This window comes from Spinacia oleracea, chromosome 5 (assembly GCF_020520425.1).
Source record: "Spinacia oleracea cultivar Varoflay chromosome 5, BTI_SOV_V1, whole genome shotgun sequence".
Lineage (NCBI taxonomy): Eukaryota > Viridiplantae > Streptophyta > Magnoliopsida > Caryophyllales > Amaranthaceae > Spinacia > Spinacia oleracea.
The window spans coordinates 43,327,305-43,342,779 of record NC_079491.1 but is presented as its reverse complement, the minus strand read 5'-3'; the positions used below and the strand labels follow the sequence as shown (position 1 = coordinate 43,342,779).

Here is a 15,475-nt window from a genome sequence, read left to right as displayed (position 1 = left end):
TGCGGAGCACCAGGTCTCCTACTTCAAGCTGTCTGTGTTTTACTCTTTTGTTGTAGGCATTACTTATGCGCTGCTTGTAAGCCGCCGATCTGATTTCTGCTCTGAGTCTGATCTCTGGTAGAAGATCCAGCTCCTGCTTTAACAGTTTACCGTTCTTGTTTTCTTCATAATGCTGGATCCTGAATGTAGGTAACCCTACTTCTGCTGGTATCACTGCTTCTGATCCGAAACATAGACACTCTCCCGTTGCTTCCTTAACGGTGGTTCTATTTCCCCAAAGTATCTCTGGAACAATATCGGCCCAACCAGCCTTATAGTCGTCTAGCTTCTTTCTCATTGCTGCCAGTATCTGCTTGTTGGCAGCTTCTGCCTGTCCATTGCTTTGGGGATGACAAACAGACGAGTAGGCAAACTTGACCTTGTACATACTCAAAAAACTTTGAACTGGCGAGCAATCAAACTGTACCCCATGGTCCATCACGATTGCCATCGGCAATCCGGACCTGGTGATTATATTTTTCCATATGAACTTTTTGACCTGATTTGCAGTTATCTTTGCCACCGGTTCTGCTTCTATCCATTTGGTGAAATAATCGACTGCCACTATCAGAAATTTTCTTCCACCGGATGCCGTTGTGAATGGTCCCAGAATGTCCATTCCCCACTGGGCGAACGGTACTGGATTTAGGATTGGCATGAGATCGTTTGCAGGACGATTGATGACTGCTGAAAAAACTTGACATTTTTCACATTTCTTGACGTATTCCTGTGCGTCTGTTAGCATTGTCGGCCAGTAGTATCCTTGCCTTTGGCATTTCAGTGCAAGGGTTTTTCCTCCCTGATGATTTCCACACACTCCTTCATGTATTTCTTCTATCAGTCATGCCGATTCGTATGCTGATATGCATCGCAAAAGAGGCAAGCTAAAACCCCGTTTTTAGAGTTGGCCTCTGATGATTACAAACCAGCATGAGTTCCTAATCAACCTTCTTGCTTCTGTTTTTTCTGCAGGCAGTGTTCCATCTCTCTTGTATGCCCACATGGTGTCATACCATTCAGGTTGGCTCGTGATTACCATGACCTCTTTTCCCAATACTTCAGTGCTCCTTCGATGCATGACTTCCATCATTACTGACTTTACCAGAGCACTTGAGCTGGCCAGTTTTGACAGGGAGTCTGCCAACATGTTCTCTGATCGGGGTACTAATTTTATTTCGAAGCTTTCCAACTGTGCCACTGACTGTTTAAGCTTTTCGGCGTATCGTTTCATGGATTCTTCCTTCGTTTCATATTCTCCTGAGAACTGGTTTGCTACCAGCTGTGAGTCGGTTGTGAGCATGAGCCTACGAGCACCAGCTGTCGTGCAGATCTGTATGCCAGCGATTGCGGCTTCGTATTCTGCCTCGTTGTTTGATGCCTGGAAAGAGAACTTAATAGCATACTCGAACTGGTCTCCTTCTGGTGAGGTAACTATTACCCCTGCTCCTGCCCCTGATTTGGTGACCGAGCCGTCTACTGCTACTTCCCATATTCCTTCCTTTATTTCCTCCTCCTGGTATGATGCTTCGACTATGAAGTCAGACAGTGCTTGGGCTTTTATAGCCATTCTGGGCCGATACTCCATGTGAAACTCTGATAGTTCAATCGCCCATTTTAGGAGTCTACCTGATGTGTCCATTTTTTGCATTGCTTTTTCCAGTGGGTAGTTTGTGAGGACTTGGATTCCGTGTGCATCAAAGTAAGGTCTCAGCTTTCTGGCTGCAATCAATACTGCCAACCCCAACTTTTCTATCAAGGAGTACCTCGTTTCTGCTTCTTGCAGGATGTGGCTGACAAAGTACACCGGTATCTGTGTTTTATCTTTCTCTATGATCAGAACTGCTGCTACTGTGTGCTGAGAAGCAGATATGTATAGCTGCAGCGTGTCCCCTTCCTCTGGTCGAGCTATTGTGGGTAGGACTTGCAGGTGCCGTTTTACTGCCTCAAAGGCTGCTTTTTCTGTTTCTCCCCACTTGAATTTCTTGTTTTGCTTTAACACGTTGAAAAAGGGCAACGACCTGTCTGCTGATTTGCTAATGAACCGGGTCAATGCGGCCATTCTTCCTGTTAACCTTTGCACGTCCTTTATGCAACCGGGTTCTGGTAGATTCATAATTGCAACTACCTTATCTGGATTGGCATCGATCCCCCTTTCGCTTACTAGGAAACCCAGAAACTTTCCCGATCGGACCCCGAATACACATTTTTTGGGGTTTAACTTCATCCTGAACCTCCTCAGAGTTTCGAAAGTTTCTCTCAAGTCGTCGATGTGGTCGCTGGCCAATCGGCTTTTAACTATTGAGTCATCCACATATACCTCTATGTTCCTCCCTTTCTGGGAAGCAAATACCCTATCCACCAACTTCTGGTAGGTTGCTCCTGCATTCTTCAGCCCAAATGGCATAGCCTTATAGCTGTATACCCCTGAATCTGTGATGAAGGCGGCCTTCTTTCTATCGGCTTTACACAAGCTGACTTGGTGATACCCTGAGAAGGCATCCAGGAAACTCAAAAGAGCGTGGCCACTTGTTGAATCTACCAGTCTATCGATTCGTGGCAATGGATAGCAGTCCTTGGGGCACGCCCCATTCAGATTGGTAAAATCTACGCACATTCGCCAACTGCCATTTGACTTTTTTACCATGACTACGTTGGCCAACCATTCGGGGTAGTCACAAACTTCTATGAACCCTGCTTCCAGCAGTTTTTCCACTTCTTCTTTTATTGCAGCATTTTCATTGGAGAAATTTCTCTTCTTTTGCTTTACCGGCCTGACTGACTTGTCTACATTCAGACGATGCACTATGATGTCTGGGCTGATACCGGGCATTTCATCTGCAGAGAAGGCAAAGACGTCTGCATTTTCTCGTAACAGGCCGATAAGATTGACCTGCTGATCTGCCTCCATATCGGCACCTATTCGTACCGTTCTTTCTGGAACTCCTTCTACCAATTCAATTTCCCGAGTTTCTCCATCTGCAGCCGGCCTTGGGACGCAAACCGGCCTTTCATCAAAATTTTCCATGCTCAGATCCCCTCTCTTTCTTTTGGTTGGCATGTTTGCTTCTCGGGCAAGGTTGGTTTTCGGCACCATCCTTCCTGGTGCCTTTATCGCTGTCAGATAACACGATCTGGCAGTCTCCTGACTGCCATGTACCCTTTCTGTTCTTTCCAGATTTGAGAGATATATCATGGTCAAATGATACGTGGACACCACCGCCTGTGCGTCATGAATGAATGGTCGACCAATTATTACGTTATACGCTGCTGGTACTTTTATCACCAAAAAGTCGACCATTAAGTTCCTGGCTGATAATCCTCTACCCACTTGAACCGGTAAACGGATACTGCCCTCTGGGTAGACGCTGGCCCCAGAGAATCCGATAACGGGATAGCTCACCCTTGCTAACTCTCCGTGATCTATGTTCAGCTGGGTGAAAGCTTCCCAAAATATGATGTTCGCAGAGCTGCCTCCGTCAATCAGGCATCTCTTGACGGGGAAGTTTGCTATCTCGAGTTCCAATACCAGCGGGTCATCATGGGGATATATAATGCCGCGACAATCGTCCGAGGTGAATGTGATGACCGGTAGGGGGATTGGTTCCGGCCATTTCCTTGCGCTATGGTAACTCACCAAGTGCCTGTGCTCCTCTAGATTTCTTATCGCCCCGCTGACTGTACCTCCATGCACGGGCCCTCCAGAGATCACCCAAACCGTGGGTCTCTTTCCCCTATCGGCCCCATCTTTGCCTGTTTCCGGTAATGACCGGATTTCTTGCCGGGATGGTGGTGCCTGCTCAATCCTACCAGTGGGCTGTGCATACCCTGGCTGAGTAGGTGTATATGGGGCATGACTATGCGAACTGCCCTGTCTATTATTTCCTCCCTGGCCCTCCTGTCGAACCCTGTACTGGGATAGGTATCCCCTTCTTACCAGCTCTTCGATGTTATCCTTGAGCTCTTTACAATGCTCCGTGTAATGACCATGATCATTATGAAAAGCACAAAAGTTCTTATTGTTACCTGGGGCATCCATCGGTAACGGTTTTCTCCACGTTGCCGATTTATTTACTGCGTAGATCGTGGCTCTGGCGGTGTTCAGGGGAGTGTACACCTGATACGCCCCTACCGGCTGTTGTCTATTCGGATATCCCCCTCTCTGCTGATGGCCCTCCTTTCTACCGTTATCTTTCCGGTAATTGTGTTGCTGTATGGGAACATGATCCTTATTGGCCGATTGTACTGCCTGATTTCCCCCTATGGGTGATATTAGCATCAGCTCATCACTCCTGATATACTCGTTTGCTTTTCTCAAGGCCTCCCCCAGCGAGGTAAATGATTTTCTTCCCAGGTATCTTTTGAACTCGCATTCTTGCATCCCTCTCAACAGAGCCAAGACGGCTATTTCTTGCTGTAAATCTGGTATTGTGATGGATTCGTTGTTAAACCGAGTAAGGTACTCTCTCGGCGATTCTTTCGGCCTTTGTGAGATTGACATCAGCTCTCCAGATGTTTTCTTTCGTTCAACCTTGCTAATGAATCGCCTCACAAAGTCTTCTTGTATCTGCCGAAAACTGAATATCGATCCGGCCGGTAACTTCTTATACCAATCGGCTGCCACCCCTGATAATGTGGTCTGGAACACTTTGCACCACATGGCATCTGAGTCAAAATACAGCATCATGTGTTGTTCGAAAGCGGTGGAGTGATTTTCGGGGTCTGTGGTTCCGTTGTATTTGCACGTCGGCATCTTCACTTTCTCCATAGGTTGCTCCAGTATACCCCTGCAGAGTGGGGAATCTTTGGGGTGTATGGTTCGCCTCATCGGCTCCTGATGAGGTAGATATCCTTCATATCTATTCCAACCCGGTTGTGGAGACTGTACGATGTACTCCTCGTGATACGATGTCGATTCCCTACCAGCAGGAAACGACCCTTCTTGTTCTGACACCGACTCTCGGCGTCTAGTGGACCTTTCTCTGCGCCGAGAGCTATGCCTTTATCTTCTACCCGGATTTTCACTGTGTACAAGTATTGGTTCAGGTTGCGCTGGCAGTACCACTTCATGCTCTAGGGTTTCGTAGAGATTTCTAACCGGCATCGCACCCGGGCGACTGCCGGTAACCACGATCTGATTTCCCTCTGTCCTCCTTGAGGACAGTTCATCCATTGCTTTCATGACGGCCGAAGCCGTCAGCAGCTGTTGTGGTGTGAACCTTTGGGACAACGCCGAGAGGTTGCTCTGAATCTGTGGGGGTGATGGGGAATCCTGTGCCCTTTCTTCCATGGACGTTTCGTCCTCTATGATCACGTCGTTCGGGTCTTCTAAACCTGGGGGGGCAATGCTTATCTGTGACTTGAGTGTTTTTGGGGGAGGATTGGTAAGTGGTGTGACTTGGCTGGTTTAGACAGGTAAGAGAGAAGGTTTGACTGCGGTGGGTTGTGCTACTGATGTTGGTGTGATCACTGCTGATTGTGGGAGATTGTTGTTTTTTCTAGGTTTTTTGTTGTTGGTATCCATGATGGCTGATTTACTGGACAAGATTGGGAGATCCCCTCCTTCTAGCGCCAATTGTTCCTGTAAGATTTGGGAACGGTTGGAGATGTCTTGCTGGTCGAGTGTTGTTGTTATCCTGATGATATCCTGCGCAGATAACAAAGATGAACTAGCCTCGAGGGTGATTCGAGGATCCCCCCTCCGATGCTAAAGTCAGGTATGATGAGTAATAAGTATTTTGGTTTTAGTGGAAATGATTGTGTTTGCGTACCTTTTGTCATAAATGAAGCCCATATATATAGGCGCGGGTCGGGCGTACGGACAAATGGGTCCTACCCGATTGATAGCGACCCGTTGACCTCTTGGTTTGGTCACGTGCCTCCTCCCTACCGGCTTGTAAGAGATGCTGGTAGGGAATAATAACTGCCGTTAAGGATTATTTGCTTTTATCCTTAACAGCTTGGCGATGCTACCAGCCAGCTGGTAGCATACCCGTACAGAGTATGTTAAAAATGTTATAAACTATGCAGTAGTTTGGGAAATAATCAGTTAAATATTTTGTGAAAAAAATTATCAAAATCCGTGCATGCACGGGATCTAATCTAGTATTAAAATAAGTTGATGGAGAAAAAAAATATAGGAAATAGGATGGGTAAAAATATAATGAGGGTACAAAGTCCATTTTAAAAAAGTGAACCGAATAATATATACTGGACATTGAATCCGTTCTATTAATAAACCAAACAATTCTACATTGGTATCGGGTTTAGAATCCATTCCTATCCGTACCATTCCATTCCATTCCAATTTTACGAACCAAACAACCCCTAATTAATTCCTATAACCCGCTAATCCATCCATCTAATAATTCCAGGCCTAAAAAACACCCAAAAATCATTCATATATAGAGAGAGAAACTATCGAAGGCAGTCTCTGAGCACACTATCACCTGACATGAATTCACAAATATGTAACCAGAAAATTAGAAAACCTACGGGAAGCTTTTAGATGCAAATATAAATGACAATGTAATTGACTCCTCGTGCATTCTAGAGTTCTATCACTAACATTACAACATTTTTATCAAAGTTCAATAAGACCCATAATTAAAGTGTTAGTTGACAATTTTTCTTGATTTCTTTTCATTTTCTTGTTGGATTCTTTTGAAGTACTCTCCATGTGACAGTTTAACCCTTTGTAAGGAATGAGATCTCCTCCTTTTAGCGGCAATTGTTCCTGGTGTGGAATAGGATGTGTTCTTTTACGGTCGCATGCTTGTTTCTGTATGGATGGTTGGTGATGTGGCCTAAAAGAATGCCACCTGACCGTACTATCAAAGCCCAGAAAAAAGGGCCCAAAAGCTTGCCTATGGGCATTTCTCAACTTCACAGGGCCCAGGCCCAAGCGATTAAGAGGTCCACATTGGTCCTAAACAAGCCTCCAAAACCAATGAAGGACACGTGTCCCAATCTTGCGTAAACACTCAATCATGCAGAACCAGTTCCCGAGAAACCCTACCACTATAAATAGTGCAGATCCCTAGGTAAAAGGGCATTCAATTCTTGCCCACCAACAAAAAACCTATCTTTGCTCTGCCTTCTCTCTACAAATTACTTATCTCTCTAGCTTATACTTACTTAAGCATCGGAGGGAATATTCCTACGGGAATATTCTTGTTTCGCAGGTTGCCAGAAGTTCGTGCCAAGTCATACTTGATACCTCCGAGGAGCGCGTGCCACGTCAGCACCGTAAAAGATCCCACAACATTTGGCGCCGTCTGTGGGGAGGTACAGTGTCATGGCCGAACTACACTCTGACAGAGAGCACGCTGGTGGAGAAGAAGAGAGACGACACATTGAAGAGACCAATCGAATTGCAAATGCAGGGAACACACCAGGACGAATGCAAACGGAGGTGGCGGTAGAAGAAGAACCAATAACCGAGGCGTCTCCGCCAGGCGGCCATCTAAGCCCCATCGTCCGAGACGTCGTGTTGGATGAGAATCTAGATTTGCCAGTATCGGTGGGCTCCCTACGCGAGATCTTAACAGGATTCCAACAGCAAATGAATCAGACCTATCGACAACAGATGAGCACTACACTGCAAGATGAAATTCGGAAAAATATGCTGATTTACTGCGCTGAGAGGACGGCTCCGCAAAGGCACCTCAGTCTAGGCGTCAATCGGATAAGTAGAATGCCGCTCAGGTCCAACGTCTGGAGAGCTGGAGAAGGTTCTCGTCCACAAGCAAGCAGGGGAGTTAGCCCTGTGCCTGAGCACTCGGAAGATGGCCGTGACCCACCCACCTTCTTACCTCGAAGGGACCCAGTCATACGACCATCATCTAGGGGAAGCCCCCCAGCCATCTTGCGACCAGCTTCAAGGCGTCAAGAACATTATGAGGCTGAATCCGAACTATCAGACACCGGGTCCACTCCTGTGATGGAAGACCCGCCATTTTATCCCACTACACGTGGACCTACCCAGATGACGCCCCATAGGGTAAGCATGCGCCCCCGCCTGCAATCAAACCGCCGTGAACCTACTTATCATATTCAGCAAGGACTCAACAACCTGACGTTAAGGCACATGAGTACCCCTTTCTCTGACGAGATCATGAACGCCCCGAAGGAACCCAAAGTAAAAACCCCTACCATTGAAGCTTACGACGGGACCACCGATCCCGACATGCATCTTGTCGCATACCGCCATCACATGTACGTTCAGGGAACCAATGAAGCCACTTGGTGCAAATACTTCCCAGCCACGCTCAAGGGAGTGGCGTCTAAATGGTTTGAACGGCTGCCCCCAGGATCAATTGCCTCTTTTAGCGAATTACAGACTTTGTTCTCTACGAGGTTCATGGCACACAAGGAAGAAAGGAAAACTAGCATGCATTTAGGACGGATCCAGCAAGGGAAGGATGAGTCCCTAAGAAGCTACGTGAAGCGTTTTAATCTGGAAGCGGGACAGATCCCCGACTTGCCCGATGGTGTCTCTTTTGATAATTTTATCAGGTGATTGAAGAAGGGGTCCTTCAAGTTTGACCTAGTTAAGAAGAGTGTAAGGACTATGGCAGAGGTCCTGGACGAGGCTGAAGCATTTATCCATGCAACGGAAATATGCAGCGCGTCAAAGGAAGGGAGGATTGGAGAAATAACAGATTCCTCCGGGAAGAAGGATAAGGTGGACCGAAAACCCCCACGGGTAAATGGCACATGGGCTCTCTCAAAAGAGCACGATACCAACTTTCCTGGGCACAAGAGAGAACGACCGCAAGAACGGGAATATTTCGAGTACAACACAGACCTTCTCACCATACTAAAAGACGTGGGGGCAAGGTACGACCTTGATCGACCCTTCCCCATGAAGTCTCCTGCTGAGACTCGAGATCCCAAATTATATTGCCAGTTCCATGAAGATATAGGACATGAAACCAAGAATTGTAGAAGCTTGAAGAGGGCTTTAGATGGTCTAGCCTCCAAAGGACATCTCAAGAACTACTTACAGAAGAATTAATGCTCATGGCTTTGGAAAAAACCAATACAAAAGGAACAAGTCACCTGCCTCGCCGACTAAGGGACAACACAGCGACGGAGGATTTGTAGCCGTCATATCTGGAGGACCGGCCGCTGGAGGACCTATCATGAGAGGACAAAAGGATTATGCTCCCCGCTTAGGACAAGTGCTGCTGTCAGCCAAAGCGCCCATGGATCCATTCCCAAAGATTGAAATATGTGAGTCAGACGGCGGCCGGATAGCCACGCCGCATGATGATCCCCTTGTGGTTGAATTCAAGATAGCTAACATGAGAGTTAAACGCATACTAATAGACACGGGAAGCTCGTCCGACATAATGAGTCTAGAATGCCTCAATCGCCTAGCACACGATCCCAAAACCATTGAAAGAATTCACTATCCCATCATTGGTTTTGGAGGGAGTATCATTCATCCTGTTGGCGTCATCACTCTGCCAGTTCGAATTGGAGATAGGAAGAATGGGCGAAAGATGATGGACTTCTTAATTGTTAAAGACCTGACTGCATACAATGTCATCTTGGGACGACCCACCTTAAACAAGATCAAGGCTGTAGTCGTCACCCATCTGATGCTTCTAAAGTTCGTGTGCGATGATGGAGTTATAGGCACCATACATGGAGATCAACAACAGGCTAGGGATTGTTACCTGACGACTCTCAACCCGTCAGCATGGAAGCAAGATTCTGCTGAAATCAGAGGAAAGCGAAAGCATGAAGATGAACCCCAGGTCACCAAAGAAATTGGACCCGTCCAAATAGAAGCGGTCAAAATTGAAGAAAGTGGTTGAGAGTAGAACATCATTAGGGTAACTATTGTACTCAGAGCCTACAAAACGGCCTAGCTATTGTACTCAGAGCCCACAAAACGGTCTGTAAATGCCCGCCTAAGACGCGGTGAATGTAGCAAGCAATTTAGTAAATTAACACTTATCTGACGAATACAAGTCTCAGTTGAAAGAAACTCACCAGAAAACAATTCCTAAAGTGGCGTCCATATCCGCTAAATAAACAATACCCAGTGCTAATAAACACGAGGGGTTTGGATGTACCCCGTGCTAATAAACACAAAGGGTTTAGACATCTAGCATGACGCCTTTTCTTCGAAAAGCGCCCAAAAAAGTAAAGACTCAAACAAGAGCAAAACATTCAGACATAAGACCTCCTCCTTGGATGGCGTCTAAAAAGACTAATCGTTTGACGGCTTGAGAAGTGGCCTAGATTAGCGCCTCAAATTAAGCTCGTAAAACATTCAGACATAAGACCTCCTCCTTGGATGGCGTCTAAAAAGACTAATCGTTTGACGGCCTGAGAAGTGGCCTAGATTAGCGCCTCAAATTAGGCTGATCACCTAAAACACTGAGGTTTCTGTCCAACAATTGGACCCAAAGAAAGAATACCTAAGAAATCAGTAACAAACTGATAGAATTAAAATAAAATACAGTGCACAACGACACAAACTGTTTATACATAGCGCCCAAAGCGCAAAAAAACCAAATCAAATAAATGCCAGAAGGCACCAAAGTTATTACAAACGCCCACGGCGTCATCCAAACCAACTGCAAGAAAAACTGCTCAAGGAAGAGGGGCAATAGAACTCCCGTCCTAGACGTCTTGGCCTTCAGGGGAGTTCACCTCGTCTTCTTCTATATCCTCCTCCCCGTCATTAACGAACTCGGGAGGATCTAAGCCTAAGCGCCTAGCCGTCGAGACGGCTATCTGGTGGGAGATACGGCGTTTGAACCAGGAAAAATCCTTCCCGTCCATAGACTGATCTCACGCCTTTTGGGCACTCTCCAAGATGGACTCCTCGCCCAACTTAAAAGAGCTTGCAGCCTCCTTGCGCACGGCCTCGATCTTCCCCTGCATGGCCTTGAGCTGACCTTCCAGAACGTTCACCTTGGAAGAGAAATCAGTTACCCGTTCTGAGACAGAAGAGTACTCCTTTCTCAGCACGGCAAGCCGCCCCTCATGTTCCAGCAACTTCTCTTCATATTTCTCAGCGTCCTCCTCGGCCTTCTTCAGCTCTTCCGTCTTCAGAGCGATCTTCTTGTCCGCGTCCAAGTTGATCAACCTGGCCGTCTTCTCAGCATATTGCTTATGATTCTCGATCTGGTCCTTGTGCTTGAGCATCTCATTGTGCATGTCAAAGCGATAGTTCCTACTCTCGGCACAACGAATGAAAAGCTGCCAAAGACAACATAGAATTAAAAATAGCGTACACATATAATCATAACCACATAAATCCAGGGGTAAGTGTCTCACATCAAGGACGAGAGACTGAATGGACCCAAAGAATCCCAAGTCAATCCCGGGGAGTGACCTCACGTATTCCTCAGGGATGGCCGCATACACATATGCAAGGATCTTATCCTTCGCCTCTGAGCTAAAACCGACAGAAGGAGGGATGCTCGCCACCTCGGCCCGACGCATCCGCTTGAACATCTCAACTGAACCAAACACCAAGATTAACAAACATCGTGCAAAATCCCAACCTGATATGACAGATTTAAAGTACAGAGACGCTAACCAATTGGCGAGGCTGTAGGAGGAGTAGAGGCATTATCAATAGAAGGAGCCTCAGTTTCCTTGCCTTTACCCTTGTCCTCTCTGGACAAGGTGGTGGCGTCAGCCGCCTCAGTCTGTTCGACTGCTACTTCGTCAGCGGCTGTTCCGGCAGTACCATCCATTCCGGTGTCCACCTGGGAAGGAACCTCCTTTTGCTCAGGAGGAAGAATGGGCGTCTGGGTAGGAAGAACCTCCCCCTCAGCCAGGGGAGCAGACGGTTTTGCTACCGACGGCTTGGTGACAGCATCGGCCGGACCCATTTTCTTAAAGAAGGGCCGTTTTGGCTTAGGAGCCTCCGTCGAAGATGCCAGACGCTTCTTCGTAGCCGGCAAGGTGGGTTCCTAAAGATAAAGGAAATCAGCGACCAAATCACGATCAGAAATGAACACACAAAAAAAAAAAAACCTTGGCGAAGTCGCCAGAGGCACCCTCGCTGGACTTCTTGGAGGAGTCCTTCTTCTTGGCCTCCACGGCCTTGAGAATGTTCTCGGTATACACCTCGGACAGCCAAGCGGGTACTTCCACTACACCCTTGTCTTCGGAGGATAAGCGATCCATGGCAGAACCTACAAGGCCAAGGGTTAGTAAAAAAAAAAAAAAGAAGATGAAGAAAAAATGTTTGAAAATCTATTCGGTAACTACCTCTACTCAAATAGGAACAAAGACCAACGGCCGAAATAAAGACTATATTGGTGAACTGGCCGACATGGGGAAGCCAAGCATTAGGCACCCAGGCATGGCTCTTTGACGACAACCGATACATCTCAGCCTGGAACAAGGGCTTCACTAGTCCCCACTCTCTGGACGAGAGGCGAGGGTAGGCGTCAGCTCTAGACAAATAGCGGGGCCGACGGTTCCACCGAGAAAGACGTCTGGAAAGAGAGAGGTCTTCCATTCGAACAACAGACCACTTCTTCCTCCACCAAACCCAACCAGAGGTCTTACTCACCACCGTCTTATATCCCCGACGGCTGTAAAGGGTGAACCACCCCTGGGGAGAACGAGAAGAAGGGGCAATGACTACGAGACGAAGGAAAGCAGGAAAGGAAGGGGTGACGCCGCTCAAAGCGCACTTGGCAATAAAACCAAAAACATTTGCCCAAGAGTTGGGCGTCAATTGAGCAAGGCCAATGTCATACCCCTCTAAAACGTCCATCACAAAGGGGTGCAATGGAAATCTAAGGCCCAACCTAAAGGCAGCAGTATAAACGGCTACCTCTCCTTGGGAGAGTTGGTCCACAGAGTCATGAGGTCGAGGGCTCCTAAGACTAAAACCTGGGGGCAAGAGCAGAAAACGCTCAAAGTCACGTCCCTGCTCCCTCAGGTACCACAGCCATTTCATGCTGGGAAAGATATCCGACGGAAACAGATTGACGTCCTCCTTCCCCCGGACCATAGGAGGAAGATTTTTTGCAAACTCCTCGTCTGAAGAGCTAGAGGAGTCATCTTCAAAATCCTCGCGTGGAACGCGGGGACGGGAAGCCACATTCTTCCTTCTTCTAGGAGAATGTGCCGTTCTAATGGCCCCGTCTCCTGTATTATTGGAGGAACGGACTCCACTCCTACTTCCTTGGGACGGGTTCGAAAAAGGAACCCTATCGTCCCCCTCTCGCGGTGCAGCCCATGCACGCACGTTGGCTGTCTGTCTAATTCGAGTCATGCCGTCCTGCATAAGGGACAGGACGTCTGACTTTAGCAAAAGAATGAAAGGGATAGGTGTCATAACCCCCAAGACGCCTCCACAGAACACTATAAACAATAAACAAGAGAGGTCCCACAAGCATACAAAAAACAAGGTTTTGATAGAAAACTTACCAGAAAATGATCAAACTGATGAGAAGTCTTGGCAAATCCTCTAAACCCTCAAGAACACTGGACAGCAAATCCAAGAACACTCAAGCGCAAGCACAAGCAGATCTTTGGCAGGACGAAATTCACTTTCTCTCTCTAAAGAAAAATCGCTCTGAAGTAACAAAAGGAAAATGAAAGAGGGATTGAAGCTTTTAAAGGAAAATATAAGCTCTGAAAAGCCCTCACACGTGGCGCTCCCTCCGATCAAGCAGCCTACCCCACAGTGACAAGGGGCACCCTCCTTGAGGGGCAAATGATGTGGCCTAAAAGAATGCCACCTGACCGTACTATCAAAGCCTAGAAAAAAAGGGCCCAAAAGCTTGCCTATGGGCATTTCTCAACTTCACAGGGCCCAGCCCCAAGCGATTAAGAGGTCCACATTGGTCCAAAACAAGCCTCCAAAACCAATGAAGGACACGTGTCCCAATCTTGCGTAAACACTCAATCATGCAGGACTAGTTCCCGAGAAACCCTAGCACTATAAATAGTGCAGGTCCCTAGGTAAAAGGGCATTCAATTCTTGCCCACCAACAAAAAACCTATCTTTGCTCTGCCTTCTCTCTACAAATTACTTATCTCTCTAGCTTATACTTACTTAAGCATCGGAGGGAATATTCCTACGAGAATATTCTTGTTTCGCAGGTTGCCAGAAGTTCGTGCCAAGTCATACTTGATACCTCCGAGGAGCGCGTGCCACGTTAGCACCGTAAAAGATCCCACAACAGTTGGGATATGCACAATCAGTGTCGGAGCCAGGATTTTTCATATGGTGTGTCACCTTTGTCCACCGACTCCGTAGAAATCAATAATCAATGCATGATTACCAAATTAATACCCATACGATTACAATTAGATTAGTAATCCAATTTTGTTAAATACGTACTTCCTCCGTCCCTTAATACTCGCACCGCTTTCCTTTTCGGACCGTCTCTTAATAATTGCACTGCTTCTATAAATAGAAATTTATACCAATATTATATTATTTTTCACACTTATTTACTAACCCCACCTACACCCCTATTCCCTACAAAAAATCATTTATAAATTCACACCCCCACTCACCACTCCCCACCTCTTACACATTTCCCACTAACTATATTAAAAAAATACCCCACTATCAACTAACACCCATTAAATTAATAAGTCAATTCAAATGTTTTAAACTCCGCACCGATTAAACCGGTGTGAGTATTAAGGGACGGAGGGAGTAGTAGCTTCCAAGTGAGTTAACTTAATTAACAATGAAACAATAAAGAACTTTGATTCTTTGAGTAGTTAAGTTACATGGAGATCGGGTAAAAAGCATATACAAGATGGGAACGAAAATACGAAACAACTTATAAAGTTTATCGGTATGGTACGAAATGGTAACGACTAAAATGATTTTGACATCAAAATTAATTTTAAAAGTTCGAAATTAAAAGGCACTAATAAGAGTATAGAATGAGTTAAAAGGATGAAAATAAATGGTTTTAACAAAAAAAATTGAAAGATAGCACGTGAGTAATGAACAATTGAGCATCACGAGCTAGTAAAAACAAGATAAAAGAAAAATAGAAAATGGTGAATTGTATGGCTGTCCTAGTGCCACCTACTCCCTCCGTTCCAAAATTATAGTCATGTTTTCTAAATCGAGCTTCCAAAAATTATAGTCCTGTTTCTAATTTTGGTTATTAAGGTCCCCACTTTCTCATGTACTATATTAATTAAAAATTCATTGAAAACTCCACCCATGTACTATATTCCACTTTTCTATGTACTATATTCTCTTTCCCATGTAATTTATTCCATTTTTTCATGCGACTCAATCATCATTTATACTTTATTATACTTTTTTCTTGTACTTTATTTCATTTTTCTTAAAACCCGTGATTTTGGTCAAATGAGACCATAATTATGGGACGGAGAGAGTAGTATTTCACTTTAAACCACATTTTTATTACTCCCCCCTCTGTCTTTTTCTTCCCTGCCAAAAAGTAAAACC

At 46.0% G+C, this 15,475-nt stretch overlaps 1 protein-coding gene across 1 annotated transcript; it reads right to left on the bottom strand.

Annotated features, from left to right (window-relative positions):
• Window positions 1–937: 937 nt before the first annotated feature.
• On the bottom strand, window positions 938–4,864 carry LOC110795940 (uncharacterized). Its single transcript, XM_056829591.1, has one exon. It carries the CDS (start codon window positions 4,862–4,864, stop codon window positions 938–940), a length of 3,927 nt encoding a protein of 1,308 aa, XP_056685569.1.
• Window positions 4,865–15,475: the final 10,611 nt, after the last annotated feature.

Coding starts and splice junctions, on each gene's coding strand:
- LOC110795940 (XM_056829591.1), bottom strand. CDS start 4,864: ATGAGGCGAACCATACACCCCAAAGATTCCCCACTCTGCAGGGGTATA.